General features: G+C 38.4%; 2 protein-coding genes across 2 annotated transcripts in view; one reads left to right on the forward strand and one right to left on the reverse strand.

Annotated features, from left to right (window-relative positions):
* The window catches only part of DROSHA (drosha ribonuclease III), a 153334-nt gene extending 151835 nt beyond the window's left edge, over positions 1-1499 (reverse strand). The window contains exon 1 of the mRNA XM_004385219.2: positions 1370-1499. The gene's annotated coding sequence lies outside the window, so the exon portion shown is untranslated. The remainder of the gene's footprint in view (positions 1-1369) is intronic.
* Positions 1500-1739: 240 nt separating this feature from the next.
* On the forward strand, positions 1740-26059 carry CUNH5orf22 (chromosome unknown C5orf22 homolog). The gene is made up of 9 exons (XM_004385221.2): positions 1740-1865; positions 3099-3244; positions 5633-5782; positions 9323-9749; positions 11290-11352; positions 11625-11746; positions 18723-18789; positions 21140-21279; positions 24338-26059. Exons 1-9 carry the CDS (start codon positions 1785-1787, stop codon positions 24468-24470), a joined length of 1329 nt encoding a protein of 442 aa, XP_004385278.1. The 5' UTR covers positions 1740-1784; the 3' UTR covers positions 24471-26059.
* The last annotated feature ends 357 nt before the right edge of the window (positions 26060-26416 follow it).

The following is a 26416-nucleotide window of genomic DNA, read 5'->3' on the forward strand; positions in this document are numbered from 1 at the left end:
CAGTCAGCTGGTTTTTTGCTCCCACTCCTTTCTAAAATCTCCTACTCTACATCTCTGCCCAATGAATTCCTACGCATCCACCTATCTCAAATACCACCTCCTCCATGAAGCCTTTCTTGGTTGTTCCTCTAGACTCCCATTGCTTTTAGTCTATACTTACTTCTTTTATAGTATCCAGAGACTGCCTCATATTATAGCCTTGTATGCACATGTGTAACTCCTCCACTAGATTATTAGTTCCTTGACTTGGGTTGATTCAGTCATTTCTGTATCTTTCACAGACCCTGACAGAGCATCCTACCCACAGTAGGTGATCACTAAGTGTTTGCTATCTCACCAAGAATATGCGTTTCCACGTTGCTACAGTACATGTTCCTTTCACATATATCACAACAAATTTGCATTAGCAAAACCAGGCAGAGAGCAAGACTTTTCACTGATTCATGCAACATTTAATGAGCCTGTACGCATGGAGCACAGTCCCAGGCCTAGGAAATTCAAAGATGGCAAAGACACATAGCCTGCAGGACTCAAGCTCAGAATCTCTGTACAAGTAAGTTTTTAAACACACACACACACACAGATATAACATGATGAACTCAAGAAAAGAGCTATGCAAAAGGTATAAGGGAAACAAAAGAAATGTGCTGAATCTAGACGTGGGCAACAGTCAGGATCAGTAACACTCTTGTACAGTGTTTAGCAGCTGAACACTCACTATTTCTATAGTTAGAAAATGTTGATCATGAAATTGACCTATTAAAGGCATAGTCAGGCTGTGTTGCGGATGCAAACTTTAACTCAAAAGTCAAGGAATTCACTGCAAGTGGAAAAGTAAATATTTTCTAGGTCTGCCTATTCTTGGGTTGCTGTTTGCAAGTAGGGAAACTGAGGGAGGTGTTTTGAATAGTTAACAAGTCTAGGAACATCACTCTAGATTTTAAAAAAAAAAAAGTTGCAAAGGATGTCCACATTTTATTAAGAACTTCCTCTTCCCCAGTTGAATCTGCAGGCCGGTCATCTTCATCCCGCTGCTCCATAACTGCATATTTCCCCTGTTCGCAATCTCCCGCCAGACTGGGAACCCCAGGAGGTAAATGCGGGGCTCACGTCACGCTTCCCTCAGAGACCGGGGCGGCCACAGGCCTGGCCCACAGCCTCCGGTCCATAAATGAATGAAAGGTCTCATATCTCACTTGTGAGATCCGGGCCTCAGGTTGCTTTTTGCCCTCATCTACAAATCTAAGGATGGGCTGCCCGACCCCAACTCCCAGGCGTCTTTCTTCTCCAGGCCGGGGCTCCGGCCCCGTTTCAATACGGGAACTCGGAAACACGCCCTCTTCCAACACCCACAAGGCGTCCCTTTTACCTACGAAAGGCTCTCGGGCCGCAGGGTCGCCGTCAGAGAAAAGCCACTCTTACACTGCAGCAGCCAAGACAGCGGTGCCGCCGCGCCTCCGGAACAGGAAACCGAGAGAATTAAATAGCAAACCTGAGCAAGCAAGGCCAAGGGAGAGAAACTCCTGGGCTCGCCGCAGCGCCCCGGGCGCGGTGATTGGCGCGACAACAAGAGCGATGGCCATCTTAGCCAATCGGCTACGTCCAGCCCTCCGGCGCCCGCCCCCCAACCCCCCCTCTCTGTCCTCCAATCCGGAACCGCAACCGGGTGAGCGCGCGTTTCCGCTGGGGACGGCGGCTGCGGCCGCGGCTCGGGCTGTCCCGGGTCCTCGCCCGGCTCCTCCGGCCCCCTGGAACCCCACCTGGAACCCTGAAAGCGCGAAAACATGAGTGACTCCGCGAGAGAGCGCGTTCGCCTCCGGCGCTACTCCGAGCTCCCGGTGTGGGTGGCGGAGGATCATCAGGAGGTGAGTTGGCGGCCGCCGCGCGCTTGGGGGCAGTACCGCCCCGAGCACTGGAGCTCCGAGGACAAGTGCAAGGCAGAGATTAGGATTGGAGGCAGAGATGACCTGCGGGTTCCTTGGCTGTAGGGAAAGACACTAAAGCAGCTGACTTGAGAGAATAGGAGTTGACGTTTATGAAGTGCTCCCACAACCAAACACTGGTGTCGCCGGGATTCGATCCCGGACGGTCTGCAAGCAGAGCCTGGCGTTCTCAATCTGCGCATTAACGCTAGTTTCTGAGGAACTCTCTTCGGCTTCTCCATCCCAGTCCCGCTGTTTAGAGGAAGGCGCTATGCTAAGGACCTGGGTCTCCGTTCTAACATTTGTTGAAACAGGTGGTCCAAGCCCTGTGCATACTGTTCCTCATCTGTGAAATAGTGACAATAATCCCACCATTCCTGGGGCCATTAGGAGTATTATTGTGTGCATATTGTGTACATACGTCTCTTAATACGGTGCTCGGCATATATAAACACTAAAGAGAGTATCTTTTGCTACTTTAGCTAAATTAGTGCCTTAATCCGGACTTCTGGAAGCCTAATAAAGTGGCGATGGATCTAAGAAATGTTTCCAAGGTCAGCATTAATAGGCCTTGGGGGTTCTCTGGATATGAGAGAGGAAGAGGGTGATCTGGATTTATGGATGGAGAAGTTAAAGAGAAAGGATTTCTCAGGACCTAGACATAGTGTCTGTGAGCCTGAGAGAACAGGGAAACTGGGTTAGGCGGTACTTTCAAATTCCGTTTTCAAACTAGAACTGCAGAGAATATGAAAGGAGAAAGAGCCTTACAGACCGCTTAGCCCCTCCCCGCCATCCTAAAAGAATGGAAAAAGCTGAGTAGCTTGAACACACAGTTAATGTCAGAACTGAGAATTAACCCACTTTGTTCCTGAGCCCCAGTCCTGGTTTCCCCACGTTACCTGTTGAGCTTGAGGTAGTGGCTGGATGGCAGCTAGAGCTGTTCATTAAGCCTTTGGAGGAGTAAGTTCGAAGTCTTCAGGAAAAAATAAGCCTTGAGATAGTTATCTGAATCATCTACGATAAACTTATTTTATATTGCCTCACTTTATAACAACTTGTTTGCTGTCTAACAAGTTTTGTGAAGATATGTTTAGCAGTATTTTTCAATCTGCAGTTGAGTGTGTGCTCATGATTTCAGTGCCAATTCTGAATATGTATGTGTGTATGTCTCTACAGGTTCTGCCTTTTATATACCGGGCCATTGGCTCAAAGCATCTTCCTGCCAGTGATATAAGTTTTGTACATTTTGATTCGCATCCGGATCTCCTTATTCCTGTCAATATGCCAGCAGACACTGTGTTTGACAAGGAAACACTCTTTGGGTAATATGTGATGTTTGTTAATGACCTTTTATGCACTTGAAATATAATTGCCCTGATAAATGGTGATGTTAGCTGCTATTGAGGTGGCCTCTGACTCATGGTGACACTATGCACAATGGAACAAAATGCTGCCTGATCCTGTGCCATCCCCAGAATCAAACGGTTGTGATCCATAGGGTTTTCATTGACTGATTTTCAGAAGTAGATCACCAGGCCTTTCTTCCTAGTCTGTCTCAGTCTGGAAGCTCTGCTAAAACCTGTTCAGCATCGTAGCAACACATAAGCCTCTACCACTGATAGATGGGTGGTGACACTGTACATGAGGTGCATTGGCTGGGAATCCAACGTAGGTCTCCCGCACAGAAGGCAAGAATTAAGGAAAATAGACTTTGCTAAACGCAAGGATTTTTATTTTGTTTTGCTTGCCTTTTAGGTTTTATTTAGAATAGTGCGAGCAGACTTTTCTTAAAGAGGCAGATGGTAGATATTTTAGGCTTGGTAGCCATATAGCCTCTGTTGTAACTATTTATCTCTGCCTTTGTAGTACAAAAGCAGCCATAGACACTTTAAACAAATGACTGTGGCTGTATTTCAGTAAAACTTTATTTACGAAAACAGTAGCCCAGCCAAAGTTTGCGACCCCTGATGTAGAATATATGATTTTAGAAGTAGAGGAGAAATTATCTGACCCAGTTGTCTCTGTCCCTTTTAAAAGTCTGGATACTGAGGCACAAGAAAGCATGTCTTATCTAAACGCATAGTTTAATAATTGTATAAGCAACACATTTTTTAATTTCTTATCCTCTCCCTCCCAGGATTGAGTCCTTCCTACTGCTCGATTTGTTTATTTTCAGGTCACAAACCCTGTTGACGTTCAGTTATATAAAATCATAGAGATGGAAGTAAACTTGGTAGTTTGCACTCCATTCTTCAGGAAGGATCTACCTAATAACTACTTACTAGCCTCGCTTCTGTGAATAAAGTTCCCTGAAATTCTGTCAGTATTCCTCATGTATATAATTATTAGAATGTAGCCTGCTTATGTAATATAAAAAGTTACATAACAGTAATGTTGCTGTGTTATAATATAAAGTTAAAAGATAGATACTTGACTTTCGTGAGTTAATTTTACTACTACTACATTTTTTTAGTTTACTTTCCAAAACTCCAGTTTGGAGTTTAATTCCTAAAGAAATTTAGCTATACCCATTGTCATTACTTTCTTACATATTTGGAGGTTTTATATTTTAGAAATTGAAGAAAGAATTATGAGGCAGGTATGCAGAACTGTATAATTAGTCTTAGAATAATGGTTCTTAAATTTTTTGGCCTTAGGACCCCTTTACACCCTTGAAAATTATTGAGCTCTTTAAATATAGGTTTTAGCTATCAATACTTGGCATATTTCAAATTAAAACTTAGGAAATGTTAAAATATTAATTCATTTCAAAATAATAATCATAAACCCACTACTCGTTAACATAGGTATGATATTCTTATGTAAAATAAAGGTATTTTCCAGAACCAAAAAATTTAGTGAGAAGACTGGCATTGTTTACATTTTTTGAAGATCTCTTTAATATCTCCCTTTATAGAAGACAGCTGGATTTTCATGTACTTCTGCATTAAATCTGTTGCCATATGTTGTTTTGGTTGGAGTATGTGAGGAAAATTCAGGCTTTCAAAGATAGGTGATTAGAAAAAGAAAATTTTCATAGCCTTTTTGATAATTGTGAATATTCTTTGGCACTACACCAAAACTTAACAAGCAGTAGTTTCTTAAAGGTTAGTTGGAATGTAGAATCCAACAATTGAGATTCGAGTCTAAATAACCGTAGTTGTCGGTCAGTCCTTTCAAGAAAAAATTGTGTTTAGCTCACAGTTCAATCACACAAGTGCCTTTCCTTGAGGCAACCATTGTACTTCAAAGTACGTAGCAGAAGTGCTTTATATGCACTTCCAGTTTTGCCACACAGAATACTTAAAAGTGTATACTTCAAGGATCAAGATTTAATAAAATCATGAAGAACATCCTTAAGTGAAACTGGCTTTTTTGTTGTTGTGTTTGGTGGAACATGATGACTGCTAGAAGAGTTTGGTGCCAGTGCTTTGATTAATCTCAAGACACCAACCCACCATTGCTTGTTCACCATCAGTGCAAACGTCAATACAGTGCCAAGGGCAAATGGTACCTTAGTATTATGAAAATAGTTTTGACCTAGTGAACACTCTGAAAAGGTGTCAGGGGACCTCTCTCCCCCAACCGCCAAGCGTTCTCAGACAGACTTTGAGACCTGCTATCTTAAAATATTTTCACAGAGAAAATTTATTTTGAAAAAGTATACTCATGACTAGTTTTAATGTTTCTTCTCTCATTTTTTTTTCCAGAAAATTAAGTATTGAGAATTGGATTATGCCTGCAGTTTATGCTGGCCATTTTTCTCACATAATATGGCTTCATCCCACATGGGCTCAGCAAATTAAAGAGGGCAAACATCACTTTTTAGTAGGCAAAGACACGTCTACCACAACAATCAGGTAATTTTCTCTTTTTTATGAGTAGTAAATGAGATTGGTTGAATGCTTTTATTTTATTTTGGATCCCTCTAATTACTTCATAAGTTTCTCTGCATGCAATTGGGATCAGAGTAATCCTCAACTCCTCCAAGAAGAGTTCTCAAAACACCAGAAACAGGTTTTCAATCTCTTGAGCACCTTCACACACCATTTGTATTTTGTTGCTGGTCAAGTTAGTTTTTTAATACCATAATCTTCATCTTCTGGAATTCTCATTCCACTGATGAGTAACACCATTAAATCGTTGATGTTACGTATTTACTGATACATTTTGCTGTTTCCTCCCAATGTGACAGTTGTTTGCTAAATTTAGCAATTAGCAGTGAAAGAACAAAATTATCTCACTTTGTTTTTTTTAATAAACCCAATGGCTGAATAACTAGATTTGAAGTTTTAGTTTTATTAATATGATTGTTGTTGTTAGGTGCCATTAAGTCGGTTCCACTCATAATGACCCTGTGTACAACAGAACAAAATACTGCCCAGTCCTGTGCCATCCTTACAGTCATTGTTAGTCTTGAGCCCATTGTCACAGCCGCTGTATCATTCCATCTTGTTGAAGGTCTTCCTCTTTGTTGCTGACCCTCTACTTTACCAAGCATGATGTCCTTATCCAGGGACTGGTCCCTCCTGATAACATATCTAAAATACATGAGACAAAGTCTCTCCATCCTTGCTTCTAAGGTACATTCTGGCTGTACTTCTTCTAAGATAGATTTGTTCGTTCTTCTGGCCGCCCACGGTATATTCAATATTCTTCGCCAACGCCATAATGCAAAAGCATCAGATTCTTCTTCCATCTTCCTTTATTCATTGTCCAGCTTTCACATGCGTATGAGGCTATTGAAAATACCATGGCTTAGGTCAGGTGCACATTAGTCCTCAAAGTGACATGTTTGCTTTTCAACACTTAAAAGAGGTCTTTTGCAGCAGATTTGCCCAGTGCAATACATGGTTTGATTTCTTGACTGCTGCTTCCATGGGTGTTGATTGTGGATCCAAGTAAAATGAAAGTAATGTGATTATGTGATTATAATTATAAATTATAATTAATAGCTGTATTATAATCATTATTTGATTCAACTTAATTATAATAAAGTATAACATAATTATAAATTATAATTAATATGATTAGCTTTAGGTAATTACTTAAATTACGGCATTCTCCACTAGTGTTACATGTACAACTATTTTTGTTGTGTAAACTTTTTAACCAATGTTTTGTGTATCTTGTGATACAGTAATACCCTTAGAAATACCAGAATATTCTTGACTTTCTAAATTTTATTGTGATGGGATGAATATTTTAATCGGTGTAACCGTAACTTTCTAGAACCTGAAGGATAGTGGGATGAAATAATAATACATTGAAAATGAAATGCAGACTTTCTCATTGAAAATAATACTTTTTATTTCTGATCTATCTTTAATGATACAATTAACTTTTGTTGTATGTGTTCATATCACTTGCACAAATAAGTTTGTTATATATATGTGAAAATGGATATAATAAAAAAAGTAAAGAATTAAGATTCAGTATATGGTGAAATACTTTTATACTGGTATTTGTGAAAGAGTGGTAGGACTTGTATTGGGTACTTAAGTGGGTACGTACAAAACCTGGTGCTGTCGTGTTGATTCCAACTCATAACCTGTAGCAGGTTTCTGAAAAATCATATAATTTTGAGCAATCTTAAATAGACACTTGAAACTCAATGTGTGGTAACAATATTAGGAAGGTTTTGATCTCATAATTTTAGTTAATCCTGCAAGTGAAAACATATGGAAGAGACACACTTACATACATATATGCAGTCGGAGATACACATGTGTGTTTGTACGTATGTTGTTGTTGTTGAATGCCGTTGAGTCGGTTCAGACTCATAGCGACCCCATGTAAAAGAGTGACTGCCCCATAGGGTTTTCTTGGCTGTAATCTTTATAGAAGCAGATCGCCAGGTCTTCCTCCTGTGGAGCCAGTGTGTGAGTTTGAACTGCCAACTTGTTTAGCAGCCAAGCACTTAACCATTGCTCCACCAGAGCTCCCTTGTATAGGTATGAACAAAGTAAAACTTCTGCTATTTAGAAGAATACAGATTTAGATTGGGGGATACAGCCTTTGTCTTTCTTAGGATGGTACACTTTTTAATAAGCTTGGGCATTAGTTTTATTATGTGATTAATCTTTTTGGAAAATTATGCCTTTTTAAATTTACAGCTATATATGCTGGGGGAGGGACATAAATATTAACTTATTTTAGTTTAATGGGACCTGCCTCTGGAAGAAGCATTGGGCTTCACTATTCAAAGTAGTTACCAGGGCATACTATGCTGATGTGTCTAAAGTCAGAAGACCACAACTTGTGAAATGCATTCTACAAATGTGCAAGATTTTTTTTTTTTTTTTTTTTGAAGTCACTATGAGTCGATTTGACAGCAAAGGGTTTGGTTTAGGTTTTATTCATATTAAAAATATTATATAAAGGTTAATGAAGCTTTGAAACATGGCAGAAGGCATGTCTTAGTTTTCTAGTGTTACTAAAACAGAAATACCACAAGTGGGTGGCTTTAACAAACAACTTTATTTTCTCACAGTTTAGGAGGCTAGAAGTCCAAATTCAGGGTGCAAGCTCTAGGGGAAGGCTTTCTCTGTCTTTCGGCTCTGGGGGAAGGTCCTTGTCTCTTTTCAACTTCTATTTCTTGACTCCTTGGTGATCTTCATGTGGCATGGTATCTACCTTCCCCTGTCTCTGCTACCTTCTCTGTCCAAATCTGCTCTTTTTATATGTCAGTGGTGATTGGTTTAAAACACGCCCTACAGTGATATGGCCACTTATAACAAAGAAAACCCATTCCCAAATGGGATTATAACCACAGATATAAGCATTAGGTTTTACAACACATATTTTGGGGAGGACACAATTCAATCCATAACAGGGCACTTCTGTTAAAAGGAATTATTTCCAAATGTCACTTTTCTCTAAGTGTTATTTTGGATAAAGACTCAGCTGCTATGAGAGAGATCCAGAGTAGCACTGGGTTAAACAGGGTAGCTTATTTCTTTCTCATATTAGAACTCACACAGACAGTCCAAGGCTTATGTCACAGCTCTACAGTTTGAGGGTCCCTGCTTCTGTCTATATTTTTGCTCCACCATCTCTAGAATGTTGCCCTTATAGTCCAAGGTGGCAGGCCACTACCATGTTCTCATTCTAGTCGGCAGAGAAGGGGAGAGCAAGGCTTTTTACACTTCTGTTCTCAACCAAATGGCCACATCTAGCAGCAAGGTAGACCATGAAATGTCATCTTTACTTTAGGCAGTTGTGTGCCCAGCTAACCATTTGGGGGATCCTATTTCTGTAGAAAAACAGGAGGCACAAATATTGGAGTCAACTCTCAGGTTTTGTCCAATGTGTCCTTTCTTGTATTTCTGCAATGCCATAGTGAAGTATCAGTTCATTGGTTCATTTTTCTTTAAAAATCGTTTTTTCCTCTGATCCAGGGTTACAAGTACAGATCATTACTTCCTAAGTGATGGTCTTTATGTACCTGAAGACCAGCTAGAGAACCAAAAACCTTTACATTTGGATGTAATTATGGTAAAACCTTACAAACTCTGTAACAACCAAGAAGGAAATGACGCCGTCTCTTCTGCTAAGAAGCCAAAGCTAGCACTGGAAGATGCGGAAAGCACCGCCTCTCCTAACTGTGACTCTTATTCAGAAGGACTGGAAAAGGACACAGTGACACAGAAAAGTGGCCAAGCTTGCCTGGAACCATCATGTTCATGTTCTGAGAGTCAGGAATGCCAGACTGCAGTCAAAACTAGGGAAGTTCTGGAAATTTTGAAGAAGGGGGATGCATTTGTTTTAGATATTGACTTAGATTTTTTTTCAGTCAAGAATCCTTTCAAAGAAATGTTCACTCAGGTAAATAAGGTGTTTTTAAAATACAGATCTTGATAATTATACCATATTTCTCTAGATCAGGGATTGGCAAACTTTCTACAAACAGCCAAATAGTAATTATTTTATGTTTGTGGGGCCACATACAGCCTCTTTCACATAATCTTTACTTTTGTTATGTTTTGTTTTTAAACTTTTAAAACTCAATACCCGTTCTTAACTCGAGGACCATATGAAAACGCTAAGTTGTGATTTGTCAAGCCCTGCTCTGGATACTATTCATTATTTTCATCTGTTAATTAGGAAAATATGTACATGAGTGGTTGAAAAAAATAAAATCATACAAATGCATGAACATTGAAAAATACCTATTTTAGTCCTATCCCCATTCCCTCAGTTCCTTACCTCACAAATAAATACCGTAGCCAGAGATGTTCTATGCATATAAAACCCTCTGTTACAGATTTTTCATTTAACAAGGAGGTGTTTCGTTACACATGCCACTATTTGTAGCTGTAATCAGGTCTGTGATCGTTAGTGTACCTCTGCAGGTCTTAGATGCAGGTCTGCCTATGTTCAGTATTTGATTGCTAATGATGCTGGTGGTGATGGTGTTGCACTTTATTATATATGTATATCAGAAACCATTGTGATTTATCTGTAAAAGACTTCTAGTAGGCAATGATTAAAAATAGTTAAGATTTGGGGATGAAGTGTAATCTGGAGCAAGAATGGGGGACCTAGAGTGTTCTTCCAACTTGCAAATAAGGGAGAAAAATTTCTCCCTTCCTCTTGCCATTGTATGTGGAGCTGGTGACCTTTATAACCATCCAATTAACAACAACAACGTATTTCCTATATATAGCTGAAATCTGTTTTGATCCTAGGATGTGTCCATCTATATAGTGAAATACTATTAGAAATCATTCATCTCATAACCCATAGGCCACCAAGTCTTCCCTAGCTAATTTTTATGCATTATTGTCATCATACCCAGCTGGATAGAGTTGCCCTGAAGAGATGATAATATTTACAATAATGTTGTTGTGTGCTGTCAAGTCGAATCCAACTCATAGCAAATCTTTATGACAGACTAGAAGCTCCCGATGGGGTTTTCTGGGCTGTAATCATTATGGGAGCAGGTTGCTGAGTCTTTTCTCCCACAGAGCTGCTGGTGCATTCAAACCAGTGACCTTTCAGTTAGCAGCCAAGAGCTTAACTGTTGGGTCACCAGGGCTCTTTAATATTCATGATTAAAAAAAAAAACAAAAAATCTATTGCCATGGAGTCAATTCTGACTCATAGCAACCCTATAGGACAGAATAGAACTGTCAACATTTTGGTTAGCAGCCGTAGCTCTTAACCACTGCACCACTAGGGCTCCAATATTTACAATAGAAATCTAAAATAATATATTTAGCCTGATTCTCCCAGAATAACCTTTAAATAATCATCTAAGGTATTCTCCTTGTATCAGAGCCGAGGCTAAGTTGTGTTTCACTTAAAGCATATCATCGTAAAAAATTCGTTTCTTTTCTGGTATATGGATTGTTTTGTTTTCCAGGAAGAGTACAAAATCCTACAAGAGCTATATCAGTTTAAAAAGCCTGGCACCAACCTAACACAGGTATCCTCCATTTGTTTCTTTGGGGTATCATCTATTTGTTGTGTATATAATAATACCTTACAGCTTATTTGAGTGATCTCAAAGGACTGTTGAAATTCTTTGTGTTTGTGTGTGTATGTGTGTCTGTGTGGGTGTTTATTGGTGAAGCCCATGGTTAATACTTGAAAATCATATTTTAACAAACTGAACCAAGATTTTCATTGTAATGAAATCTCCTTTGTCTTTTGAAATAATTAACTAAATAATCTCAGCTTTCAAATGTGTTTTTAAAGGAAGATCTAGTAGACTGTGTTGATACTCGAACTCATCAGTTAGAAGATCTAGAAGCTACCTTTGCTGATTTGTGTGATTGTGATGATGAAGACACTATACAGAGATGGGCTTCAAACCCTGGGTAAGAACCCCAAACATTTTTCCTCTTATTCTGCTAGCTTGCAGTCCCAGGTTGCTAAGCCTGCTAGATAAATTGCTAAAAAAAAAAAAAAAAGTATTAAATTTAACACATATTTATTAACAGTAGCTAATATTTATTGAGGGTTTACTGTGTATGCAGTACGATTCTGAGATTTTTAGTTGCACTGACTCATTTATTCCTTTTAACAATTTTACGGTTTCAGTATTATTATACTCATGTTATAGATGAGGAAACTGAGGAAACCAAGGTTCGATAAGTTGCCCAAAATCATATAGTAAGTGGCCAGGCTTTTAATCATTGTGCTGTAGCTGCCACAGTGTACAATAAAACCTGCAGAAGCGGGAATCTGTAAGGCAAAAACCTATCAGAGAAGGAAAACTCAAATATTTTCCACTAATACAAGCAATAGAAAAGTGGTACGACTGCATCCTATCAAAAGCAGAAAACTTGCAGAAAAACAAGGCAGTCCCATTCAGTTCCGGCTCTCACAGGTTTCACTGTACAAGATATTGTGGTAGGTGTTACAGAGGATTAAATATGAATGAGATAGTGCCTCGTCTAAATGACTAAAAAAAAAATATTATCAACTGAAAAATAGATTACTTGACAAGTGGATTACAATGTGAAAACTGGCCTCTTTTTAAGAATAGCCCAGCTACAAGTAGAAGAGTTTATTTTCAACATGCTCATGACATGAAAGAGCAGAATTTGAAAGCTGGATTCTTCATCAGGTCATTCATTTGACCAATTCTCTCTTGGTTAACTTTTCTTTGAAAGTGTGGAGCAAGAAGTCCTTTTAGAGTGATGATGTGTTGATTTGGGGCACTTAATTAAGAATGCATTTGGTGTTGAAGCTGACTTGAGGGAATATTGACATGAGTATTGTCGTTACTTTTCTCTAAAAGAATTCTTTAAATCATGAAAATTCAAAAGGCTAGAAAACTAAAATAAAATACTCACATAAACTTTTGATTCCCGTGAGCATAGGAAGACAAGAACTAGCTTATTTAAAAATTGATCTCCTAAAACTGTGAGATTATTCTCTATGGTGTAAATACAAGAGGTCAGTCATAAGACAGGAACATCAAAATGGGGAGTTAGAATCATTGTTCTTTGGGGCCAGAACATGAATAGTTACTATGATTTGTCATGTTATAGTTATTGAAAATAATTCATTAGATCTCTAGAGGAATTCAGAACAAACTTGAACAGTGGTTGCCTCTGGGGAGAGAATTGTATAACTGAAAGATTAAGTATACGAGGGAAAAATACCTTCTGTTCTGCTATGTGCATATATTGTTTTGTGTTTTGTTCTGTTAGGTGCCGTAAAGTGGGTTGCATAGCAACCCTGTGCACAACAGAACAAAACAATGCCCAGTCCTGTGCCATCCTCGCAGTCCTTGCTGTGTTTGAGTCCATTGTTGGCAACCACTATGTCAGTCCATCCTGTTGAGGATCTTCCTCTTTTTCGCTGACCCTCTACTTTACCAAGCATGATGTCCTTCTCCAGGAACTGATCCCTCCTGATAACATGTCCAAAGTATGTCACGAAGTGAAGTCTCATAATCCTTGCTTCCAAGGAGCGTTCTGGCTGTACTTTTCCCAAGACAGATTTGTTTATTCTTCTAGCAGTCTGTGGTATAGTCAATATTCTTCACCAGCACCATAATTCAAAGGCATCAAATCTTCTCTGGTCTTCCTTCTTCATTGTCCAGCTTTCGCATGCATATCAGGTGATTGAAAATACCATGGTCAGGTGCACCTTAGTCCTCAAAGTGACATCTTTGCTTTTTAACACTTTAAAGAAGTCTTTTGCAGCAGATTTGCCCAGTGTAATGTATCGTTTGATTTTTTGACTGCTGCTTCTGTGAGCATTGATTATAAAATGAAATCCTTGACAACTTCAGTCTCTTCTCTGTTTATCATGATGTTGTGAAGATTTTTTTTTTTTTATGTTCATAGAGGTGTAGTCCATACTGAAGGCTGTAGTCTTTGATCTTCATCAGTAAGTGCTTCAAGTCCTCTTCACTTTCAGCAAGCAGGGTTGTGTCACCTGCAAAATACATGTTATTAATGAATCTTTCTCTAATCCTGATGCCATATTCTTCTTCATATAGTCCAGCTTCTTGGATTATTTGCTTGCAAATAGATTGAATAAGTATGGTAAATACAACCTTGACACACAAGTTTCCTACAGTATCCTCTTGTTCTGTTCAAAGGACTGCCTCTTCCTCTATGTACAGGTTCTGCATGAGTACAATGAAGTGTTCTGGAATTCCCATTCTTTGCACTGTTACCCATAATTTGTTAAATGATCCACAAAGTCAAATGCCTTTGCATAGTCAGTAAAACACAGGTAAACATCTTTCTGGTATTTGCTGCTTTCAGCCGAGATCCATCTGATGTCAGTAGTGATATCCCTCATTCCACATCCTCTTCTGAATCCAACTTGAATTTCCAGCAGTTCCCTCTGTATGTACTGCTGCAACCATTTTTGAATTATCTTCAGCATAATTTTACTTGCATATGATATTAATGATATTGTTGGATAATTTCCGCATTTGGTTGGATCACCTTTCTTTGGAATGGGCACAAACATGGATCTCTGTCAATCAGTTGGCCAGGGAGCCCTGGTGGCACAGTGGTTAAAGCACTCTTCTGCAAACTAAAAAGTTAGCAGTTCAAACCCACCAGAAAGAGAAAGATATGGCCATCTGCTCCCATAAAGGTTACAGCCTTGGAAACCATATAGGGCAGTTCTACTCTGTCCTGTAGGGTTGCTGAGTCAGAATCAAATCAATGGCAATAAATGTCTTTGTGGAAGTTGGTTGGCCAGGTAGTTGACTTCCAAATTTCTTGACATAGACGAGTGAGCGCTTCCAGTGCTGCATCTGTTTGTTGAAACATCTCAATTGGTATTCCATAAAATCCTGGCGCCTTGTTTTTCACCAGTGCCTTCAATGAAGCTTGGACTTCTTCCTTCAGTACCATCGGTTCCTGATCATATGCTACCTCCTAAAATATGGTTGAACGTCAACCAATTCTTTTTGGTGCAGTGACTGTATTCTTTCTGTTTTCTTTTGATGGTTCCTGCATCATTCAATTTTTTTGCCATAAAATCCTCAGTATTCTAACTCAAGGCCTGAATTTTTTCTTCAGTTCTGTTAGCTTTAGAAATGCCAAGCATGTTCTTCCCTTTTTGTTTTCTAACTCCAGGTTTTCGTACATTTCATTATAATACTTTACTTTGTCTTCTCAAGCTGCCCTTTGAAGTCTTCTGTTAAGCTCTTTTACTTTATCATTTCTTCCATTCACTTTACCTTCTCTATGTTCAGAGTCTCTTCTGATACCCATTTTGGTCTTTTCTTTCTTTCCTGTCTTTTTAATGACCTTTTGCTTTCTTCATGTATGACATCCTTGATGTCATCCCACAACTCATCTGGTCTTCAGTCATTAGTATTAAATGCGTCAAATCTATTCTGAAGATTGTCTCTAAATTCAGGTGGGATATATTCAAGGTCATACTTTGTCTCTTGTGGACTTGTTTTAATTTTCTCTTCAGCTTCATCTCGAACTTGCATGTGAGCAATTGATGGTCTGTTCACAGTCAGCCCTGGCCTCGTTCTGACTGATGATGCTGAGCTTTTCCATCGTCTCTTTCCACAGATGTAGTTAATTTGATTTCTGTGTCTTCCATCTGGTGAGGTCCACGTGTATAGTCGCCATTTATGTTGTTGAAAAATGTTATTTGCAATGAATGGGTCGTTGGTCTTGCAAAATTCTATCATGCAATCCCCAGTGTCATTTCTGTCACCGAAGCCATATTTTCCAGCTACTGATCCTTCTTCGTTTCCAGCTTTTGCATTCCAATCACCAGTAATTATCAATGCACCTTGATTGCATGTTTGATAAATTTCAGACTGCAGAAATTGGCAAAAATCTTCGATTTCTTCCTCTTTGGCATTAGTGGTTGGCGTGTAAATTTGAATAATTGTCGTATTAACTTGTCTTCCTTGTAGGTGTGTGGATATTATCCTATTACTGACAGCGTTGTATTTCAGGATAGATCTTGAAATGTTCTTTTGATAAGGAATGTGACACCATTCCTCTTCAGTTTGCCATTCCTGGCATAGTAACCATGTGATTGTCCAATTCAAAATGGCCAATACCAGTCCATTTTCAGCTCACTGTCGTTTTTAGGTGCTGTCGAGTCGGTTCTGACTCATAGCAACCTTGTGCACAACAGAACGAAACACTGCCTGGTCCTGCACCATCCTCACAATCATTGTTATGCTTGAGCCCATTGTTGCAGCCACTGTGTCAGTCCATCTCCTTGAGGGTCTTCCTCTTTTTCGCTCACCCTCTTCTTTACCAAGTATGATGTCCTTCTCCAGGGATTGATCCCTCCTAATAACATGTCCAAAGTATGTGAGACATAGTCTCACCATCCTTGCTCCTAAGAGCATTCTGGATGTACTTCTTCCAAGATAGATTTGTTCATTCTTTTGGCAGTCCATGGTATATTCGATATTCTTCACCAACACCACAATTAAAAGGCGTCAGTTCTTCTTGAGTCTTCCTTATTCATTGTCCAGCTTTCACACACATATGAGGCCATTGAAAATCCCATGGCTGGAGTCAAGCACACCCTAGTCCTCAAGGTCACATTTTTCTTTTTCAACACTTTAAAGAGGTCTTTTGCAGCAGATTTGCCCAGTGTAGTGCGTCTTTTGATTTCTTGAGTGCTGCTTCCATGGGTGTTGATTGTAGATCCAAGTAAAATGAAATCCTTGACAACCTCAGTCTTTTCTCTGTTTATCGTGATATTGCTTATTGGTCCAGTTGTAAGGATTTTTGTTTTCTTTATGTTGAGGTGTAATCCATACTGAAGGCTATGGTCTTTGATCTTCATCAGTAAGTGCTTCAAGTCTTCTTCACTTTCAGCAAGCAAGGTTGTGTCATCTGCATAACAGGTTGTTAATGAGTCTTCCTCCATTCCTGATGCCATGTTCTTCTTCATGTAGTCCAGCTTCTGAGATTATTTGCTCAGCATACAGATTGAATACGTATGGTGAAAGGATACAACTCTGATGCACACCTTTCCTGACTTTAAACCATGCAGTATCCCCTTGTTCTGTTTGAATGACTGCCTGTTGATCCATGTGCAGATTCCTCATGAACACAATTAAGTGTTCCAGAATTGCCATTCTCTGCAATGTTATCCATAATTTGTTATGATCCACACAGTTGAATGCCTTAGCAGAATCAATAAAACACAGGTAAACATCTTTCTAGTATTCTCTGCTTTAAGCCAGAATCCATCTGATATCAGCAATGATATCCTAGGTTCCACATTCTCTTCAGCTTGAATTTCTGGCAGTTCCCTGTTGATACACTGCTGCAGCCATTTTTTAATGCTTTTCAGCAGAATTTTGCTTGCATGTGATATTAATGATATTGTTCGATAATTTCTGCATTTGGTTATCAGCTCACTAATGCGTAGGATATCGATCTTCTATTGTTCCATTTCATTTTTGACAACTTCGAATTTTCCTTGATTCATATTTTGTTTAAGTGCATATATTAGCTATTCAAAGTATTGTTTTTAATTTTTACTTCAAAATAAATTATTCAGAAAAATAAATATTCAGAAACATCCCTCTAATGTAAATATCATAAAACTTCAAATTATTGTCCCTAAGAAAAGCAGTGGTGTAGAAGAATAATCTGTAACAGTAGTAGTCACATCAGTAAATACTGATCAAGTACTCTAACATCAGTTAATGCGTTTTCTCTCCAGTATAGGGGGCTAGTCCTAAAAAATAATTCCATCCTTGATGAAATTAGGATTATAAATTAGTCACCTGACGTGAGTCTTCCTAGAAATATTGAAATACTGAAAAGTACCTACTGTTTGGTAATTTCATAAAGTCTCAAGTTTAAAACTTAAGCAATAAACAAGCATGCCTGAAAACCTCAGTATCGTGAATCCTGTAGCCCATAGATGGGGCCATCTTGCGCTGAAACCCACCCTGGCTGCTGGCATGCCTTGTTAGCTGTTAGTCAGTGCAGGGAGTTTTAGTGAACTGATGAAAAAGTCAGCATATTAAAATGTCTCAGACTGGAAGAAACAGTGAGACTGCCACAGCAGTGAGTTTAGACTGTGGTTGGAATTGGAGTGGGGGGAAGAGTAGTACAAAGGAAAAGGGGGAACAGTGCCACAAAAAGTCTCCTCAAACTAACCTCGCCCCTGAAGGGCCAGTCCCTCAGCATGGGGAAGTCTTCACTTTTAAGGAAGTAGAGTAGGTGGATGCTTTGGGCCCAGAAAGTATCATTAATATAAATGAAGAAGTAACAGGATGAGTGGCAAGGCAGACCTCTGTGCCTCTTTTTTTCTTTCTTTTTTCCCTTCCAGCCACTTAGTGATACTGCAGGGACGGAGAGGGAGGAGGCATTAAGATACCAAAAACATTAATCAGAGCTTCCGAAGAGCTCTAGCTAAATTAAATAAAAGTACCATTGTTAATGTATAATTTAGCACCTTTCTGCTTATAATTGTATATGTCAATAAATGTGTCCCTTATTGTTTTCTTTTACTTTTGGGAAACTGTGTATCTTTTTTATCAGTGTACTAAAAGCACTTAGTTTTCCTGCTGATCAGAATATTTTTTAAAGTCACAGTAGAACTTCCATCTTTAAAGAGGAAGAAAATCTCATTTTCTTGAGTGCTGTTTTTCAGCCTTTAACACAATGTAATCTTTTGGGTGAGAAAACAGTAGTGAACATTTATTTCTTAATATTTTAAGATAATATTTGAACACCTTTATCTTTTATTTCATAAGCATCATATAAAACATTGTTAATGATAAATTTTAAGTATAATATATCATTTACTACTGTAATTTTTGTTGAGATGGTTATGATGTTTAATTGAGAGGCCATGGCTTTTTTCCAGAATGGAGTCACTAGTTCCGCTTATACGGAGTTTGAAAAAACGGATGGCAGTGCCAGACTATGAAATGGTAAATAATTTATATTGAAGTATAAAACTGACCGTTTATAAAGAAAATTTTCTAGGTAGAAAAGTTTGCTCTTTGTTAAAATGACTCATTTTTATTTGTGTTCCTGGGAACTCTGAATGAATTATTGACAGAAGAAATAAGTTAAAAATACATACTTTTTAGAAGCCAGAACACTGGAAAAGTTTCCCTACAAAATATTCTTTTCCCAGTTTTATGTGTGAGGCAAAAGTTCCACATATTGGATAGAAGGGGTGAGCCAGAGTCTGGTTGGATCTCTCACCACAAAGTAGAAAGTACACTATTTCTAAAGTTGTTGAGTCTTCATTCATATTTATCTTCCCTTCCTCATCCTTCCTTTCCCTCTCTCTGAAAATTGTTTTGGCTGGAAAACCAAAAAAGAAAGCAAGCAGAGGGAGCCATGGCTGTGTAACTGACTTTGTCAACAGTGAGCTGAATGCTATGGCAAAAGATGATATTTTTAATCATAATTTCTTTTATTTTTATATCATTTTACTGTCTCTGAAGCACATATTTTCACATTTGACCCAGTACTTAGAGATAAAAAAACTAAGGCTTGAAGAGTCTAAGTAACTTTCCCGAGGTTTTATGACAGGGCTAAGACCCCTAAGTCTTCTGCCTCTTAGTCTAGTTCTTCAATAGGTTGTGTTTTTGTTTTGTGTTGTTTTGGAATACAGTCCAGCCACCTAATGTGAACTGAAGTCTAAGTATTTGATTTAATGCCAAATTTAGAAGGATAAGAGATACCAGCAGAAGACTATTTTGGTTAAACCTGAGCTAATCCACAACCCACCCTTTTCTAAAATGGTAATGATTAAGAATGATAGAGTTGGAAGAGACTTAGGATTTGAAGATGCTTGGAGGGCATGTGATATTGAACGTGTCTTCAGGCAGATCTGCTTTAATCACTACATTGCATCTGGATTTTTTTTGGTTATTGGGGACTTTTAATGCAATGTTTTTGGCAGGGTTTTGAACTGGTTTGACCCTCTGCTGAGAATTTTCTCTTTTTTTTTAAACCCCAGATATACTGAATCAGAATCTACATTTTAACAAAATCCCCAAGTGATAATAAATTATACATAAGAATCACCTGGGGATCTTGTTATTATACGCAAGAATCACATGGGTATCTTGTTAAGCTGTAGATTCTGATTCAGCATATCTGGGGTAGAAATGCAAATTTCAGGAGGGAGTTGAACCAGAATGAACTAGTTTTAGTTTGAAGCTCTGGTTTATGGAAGGACGAATGGCATGGGCTTAAAACCAAAAAACCAAACCCATTACCATCGAGTCGATTCCAACTCATAGCAACTCTATTGGACAGAGTAGAACTGCCCCATAGGGTTTCCAAGGAGTGGCTGGTGGATTTGAACTGCCAGCCTTTTGGTTAGCAGGCAAGCTCTTAACCACTGCACCACCAGGGCTCTGGCATGGGCTTAGTCACATGTTATGTAATCATATATGTGTCTACAGCCGCACTGTTAGAACACTGTGTGGTTTAATCATGTTAGTGCAAAAGAACATGCAGAATCTGTCATTTTACTACATTGACTGGTCTTTGCCAGTTAAATCTTTGAGTGTATCCAAAGCCTCTAATTAACTAGTAAATTATTAAAAATTTTTTCCATGCTTTGTACTTATGTACTCTAGGCAAAACTGTGACAGATATGAGTTCTAGTTTTCAAAACTTTAAAACAGAGGTTGCAAAATGGCAACCTGTGAGCCAGTTCTAGCTTGTAGACATATTTAGCTTAGTGCTAAGACTAGAATGCCATTCAAAGTAGATACGTAGATATTGGTTAAATATAAAAGATAACACAAGCAACTTTTAACAGTAAGTGAAATAAGATAGGAAGATTTTCCCTTGTAGTACCCTCTCGAAGCTTCAAATGTAGCATTATGTGCATGATTTTGAAAAGTAGATAAAACAGTTTGTTGAAAAGGTAAGATGAGACTATTACATACAGTTTTATCTCAGTAACTTCTAAAATCTAGGTGAAGTGCATAATTCACTAAAAAATGTGAATTATGAAAATTGACTCGAGGAGATAACGAAACTGGATGATGCAATAATCATAAAATAAAGAATTAGTAGAAAAATTATTCCTGAAAAAGGCCTCAGGCCAAAACCAGTGTACAAGCCAATTCTACCAAAACTTGAGAGAACAGATAACTTGTATTAACACAGAAGCTGTTAAAGAACAAAAAAGTCCCAATCCAAAAAATATTAAAAAATAGAAAGATTTGTCAACAAGGCCATTAATGATTAAAGACTCTTAAAAACACCAGGCTCATCTCACAGTGTAAATTTTAGCTGTTTTGTTTTCAGGTTCACCAGGCTGGTCTGACCTGTGATTATTCAGAACTTCCTCACCACGTCAGCACAGAACAAGAAATAGAGTCTCTTATTCAGTCTGTATATTGTTTACTGAAACACTTACCAAAACCTACACTTGTGACAATTGCAAGGTAAGTTTAGTAGGCTGAACAATGCCCCCCCCACCCCCACCTGTAGAGTCCCCAGAACCTGTAAATGTATTACCTTATATGACAGAAGGGGCTTTGCCGATGTGATCAGTTTAAGGACCTCAAGATGAGGAGATTATCCTTTATTATCTGAATGGGCCCAGAGGAATCACAAAGGTTCTTATAAGAGGGAAGCAAGAGGGTCAGAGTCAGAGAGACTGGAAGATGCTATATGCTGCTTGCTTTGAAGGTGGAGGATGGGGCCGTGAGCCCAGAAGCAGGCAGCCTCTAGAGGCTAGAAAAGGTAGGAAACAGATTCTCCCCTAGAGCCTACAGAAGGAACAACGCAGCCCTGCCAGCACCTTGATTTTAGGGCTTGTGACCTCCAGAACTGTAAGAGAATAAATTTTGGTTGTTTTAAGCCAATAAGTTTGTGGTAATTTTTTTACAGCAGAAATGGGAAACTATACAGTAATACTTAATATTATTTTTTATCCTCTTGGGTCGAAATTTAGATGTTGTATTTTCTCTTTCCTATTAGCGATAGTAGGCAAACAATGTACAGTTATTATTGTTTTATGTTTGAAGTTGGTGATATTATTCAGATGAACCCAAGAATTTACATTTCTGTGTCCTATAAATGAATACTTAGCTGCTGCCATTTTTATATTTGAACATACTAATGTGCTGAATAGCTACAACAATTTAATAAAGCTAACTTTCTGTCCTGTGTTAATCTTTAGCCTGATTTTATATTGAACTGTGAGGTTCTAAAAGAAGTACTTTAAATACTTAGGCCAATAATAAGAATATTTATGTAATATAGTATATTCACTTTAAGAACTATTTTCTTTAAAACATAAACACATTGAATTCTTTTAATCATTATATTATGATTTTATATAATTATTTTACATATATATTTATACATATATTAGGAGCCTTGGTGGTGCAGTGATTAAGAGCTACAGCTCCTAACCAAAAGATCAGCAGTTCAAATCCACCAACTGCTCCTTGGAAACTATGAGGCAGTTCTACTCTGCCCTATAGGGTTGCTATGAGCCGGAATCGACTTGACGGCAATGAGTTTGGGCTTTATACACTTAATTTAAGGTTCCTGAGTGCTGCAAACTGTTTGCACTCAACTACTAAACTAAAGGTTGGTGGTTTGAACCCTCCCAGCAGTGCCACAGAAGAAACGCCTGGCAATCTGCTTCCGTAAAAGATTACAGCCAAGAAAGCCCTATGGAGCAGTTCTACTCTGAACACATGAGGTCACCATGAGTCAGAATCACCTCTAAGACAACAGGTTTATACACATAATTTAAATGTATATACATACACACACACAAAATATCATTATAATGTAAAGGAGAAACAAAGTAGTTGATAATAAAATAATATGTATTAAAATGCCACTGTAGACTTTCATCTTTACAGAGAATCACTAAATGTAACAAGTATCAGTGTGTTGTATTCAGATACCATGAGCAACACTGCAGAGTGGCATGGGTGGTTTTTCCAGTTATTGAAGTTCTGAATTTAAAGTTCAGTATTCCCTCAATTCAAAGAGTAGTCATGTTTCTGGAAAATTCAGTTCATATTAAAACAACTTTTAAAGTACTTTGTGTATATATAAAGGAGTGTTGAGTTCTCGGCTCAAAAAATTGTAAACAGGTCTTTCACTTAAGTGAGTTCTCAGTGGGCTTTGGAAATTATGCAGGATGCAGGACAGTTACTCATATTGCAGGACTATCCTGCGTGTTGCAAGCTTTCTACAGCCCTACCCTCCTGTTTTGACCCCCTAAATGCAAGTAGTATTCCTCTAGTCATTGTGACAATCAAAAATGTATCAACAGATTTCTAAAACACCGTCTTGGAGGTAGCTTCCATCACAAACCACTCTACTAGTGTTTTAAAGAAGCCGGAAATCTATTGGAAAGAATTTACATGCCCCTTAATTGTTAAGGCTTGTAAATTAAATTTTTACATATGACACTGTCTTAAACTAGATCTTTATATGTATATGTTAGACAGTATTTAGTAACCTAAAGTTGCTCGATATCATTCATTGTGTATTAAGTACTAACATTAAGCCTCAGAAATAACCTCATCATCAGGTATGGAGTAAGTTTATCATAGGTCTTACAGGTTTTCTTTAGGTCTGAAATACTTGTGATAGGAGTATGATAGATAACTGTAATTCCATCTCCCTCTATAAAGATCTCTATGCTGCTCTTTCCAATCCATCCTATCAATAGCTTTCCTCATCCCAGTCTAGAACCGGGAGACACTGATCAAATAAGTTCACATCTTAACCCAGCTGGAATTGGCAGTGACATTTAACTGCCCAGTGCAGCTCAGGTTGTAGTTAGTGATTTCTGGAAACACTCCCAAGATCCAGATTCTTACCCACCCCACTTTGCTCTTTTCTTCTTCTGCCTAGGAAACTTCTCAGCACCAGCACATTCTTACATTTTATTTTGGACCATCCCATGGATCCTTTACACTATGTAATTTAGTTAACAGTTTTTTTAAGAAGTTGATCCCTTTTATCGGTTGGAAAACCACCACCCTCATAGTTTCTAGCCCAAATATATATATAATTAAGATTAAGAAAGATGTCCAGTCAGTGAAATAATAAACCCCTGTATTCCCAAGGTGCATCTCCCTTTTCAGGGAAGCAGTGGTCTCGCAATGAATCACTTGGGTTTTGAAGGCACACTGTCTAGGTTCGAATCCTGTCACCAGCACCTGCTTACTAGTGATGTGACCTTGTATAAGTTACTTAACCTTTCTCTGTTTCTCACTCCTTTGAAGGGATAGCAACTGAACCTATAAAGTTGAATTACGTTAAAGAGCATAATTCATGGGAAGCACTTGGCACAGGGTAGAAGTCTAGTAACTTTTCAACTGTTATTAAAATTGCAAAATTCAACACACCTTCATTCCTTCTATTTTACGTTGAAATCAACACATGCAGGCTTTTCCTTACTGCAGAGTATGGTTTTATCCTGTTTATATGTATTTCTCTTCTTTCTCTTTCTCTTCTTGGTTCCAGGTCAAGTCTAGATGATTACTGTCCTTGTGAGCAAGTTGACAGCATTCAAGAAAAGGTCCTCACTGTGCTCCGCTCCCTCTATGGGACTCTGGACATTCACCTGGCATACTCAGCAGACTCTTCTCCATCTTGAAACAAACAGAACACTGAGCCTCTCTTACAGCCTGGTGTAGTAATAGGGCTTTCATTAACTTAATTGTAAATGAGTCTTCCAGAGAATACAATGTTTTTGTATTAACTTTCAGTTAAAATGTTACGAGTATTTTAAATCTCCAAACAAGTGTCATTAGTTGTTGAACAATGGCAGTTTTTTTGTCATCAAGTCCACCCCTAATTGATGGAACTATTGCTGCTGCTTCCTTTCATCATTGTCATCTTCATTTTTGTGAGACGTTTTTTCCCTTTTCCCGCTAGTTTGGTTGGACTGTATGAGATTGATTCATTCATTCAACCAGCTGATTTACTGAGCACTTACCATGTGCCAGACATTATTAGTGCTGGGTATATGCTGATGGACAGAAGAGACAAGGCCCCTGCCCTCTGAGGGGAGACAAATGAGAAACAAATTATACATTGTGAGAAGCGTTATGAAGGAAAGGACACCGCAAGCATGTCTTAGGCATCCTGTTAGTACTCAGGGCACCCTAGCCTTATAGGAGAGTAATATTCTCGAAAGCTACTACCAAAAAAAAAAAAAAAAACTTGTCAGCCCATGAAAACGTTGCATAAAGTCTACCTTCCGAGGCTGTTGGGATCATAGCTTGGCTCTGGCCGAACGTTCTCCAGCGTTGTTGGGATTAAGGAGGTCTGGGGCGTGAACTCGACCAAACAAACATCTATTACTCTTTGTTGATCAAAAAGCCCTTTATGGTTTTTTGTGCCTCCAGTTCATCATGGTGGGCCTCGATTATCATTGTAGTCCCTAAGTGCCATTTTATTGGCAGTCTGGGTTGATGGTTTGTTTGTTTTTTCTTTTCTCCAGATAAACCAGCTTTTTATGTAAATAGTAAGATAAAAGGTTAAATCTTTAATTCTGACTTGCCATAAATATGCAAGGACATAACTGTCTTCCACCAGCGTCTCCATGAGTAAGAGATCCTAACTGATTGACTCTTAATCATGGAACTTTTCAGATTCTCAGTTTGCCAAAGTCTTCCCGTATTTCTTCTCCTTTAGAGGTGGGATAGCATTTAAAAGAAAAAACAAAGAATAACCATCATTTCCTCCATCTTTACAGAGCATTGTTTTTGTTTTTGCATGTAATTATCAGGCCTTGTCCACATGTATACATGTATTGTTGCATGTAGCTAAAATTAGAGCATGTTACTCAGCTTTGTAGCTAATACTCAAGGACACATTACTATTGCCATTCAGTAGATGGCAGCAGACCCCTTTTTTCCAGTGATTCCATTTTCCAGCAGATTTTCCCTATCAATGAGGTGATTTCTCAAGGCTGATAGCATGAATACTTATTTCTATTGTGAAAAGCAAAGCATACTTACTTAGCTTTCCATTTTGATAGAACATTATATGCCAATAAGGTTTATTTTCTCTGGAAAATGCAGAATGACAACACAAGTGATATTTATTTTCAAGTTTTGAAAGTATTCTGTTAGAGTTCTGTAAATAGAAGTTACTTTTATGAGTAAATTATTTTGTGTGCAAAAAGAAATAAACAGGTATGTTTTAAAGTTTTGAAGACTTTAAATCAAACTCTTACACTAATTAATGGTGTGTAATCTCACTGTATCGACAGCATTGAGTTTATGAGTCTGGTTTACTAGTCATTTACTCCAGTGCCCATGAACTCTGATGTGATTCGTCGTGAGCTTTGCTCAGGTGAAGTGAAGAGGCAGCAGTGTCTTCTAGAGGAACACTCAGATTGCTCAGTACTCATGCTCTGTTATTATCTCTTTGAAGAATACAGTTCATTCCCTGCTTGTTGAATAGAGCCAACATAGTAAATTATGTCATTGAGCATTCCAGATAGGAAGACGTTTGGTTTGTCAAGACATCCTTCATTGGTGTTCTAAGTACCAGTCAAGCTATACCACAGTACGGTATTTTGGAATGTGTACA

The sequence above is a fragment of the Trichechus manatus genome, unplaced genomic scaffold (assembly GCF_000243295.1).
Source record: "Trichechus manatus latirostris isolate Lorelei unplaced genomic scaffold, TriManLat1.0 scaffold00135, whole genome shotgun sequence".
Lineage (NCBI taxonomy): Eukaryota > Metazoa > Chordata > Mammalia > Sirenia > Trichechidae > Trichechus > Trichechus manatus.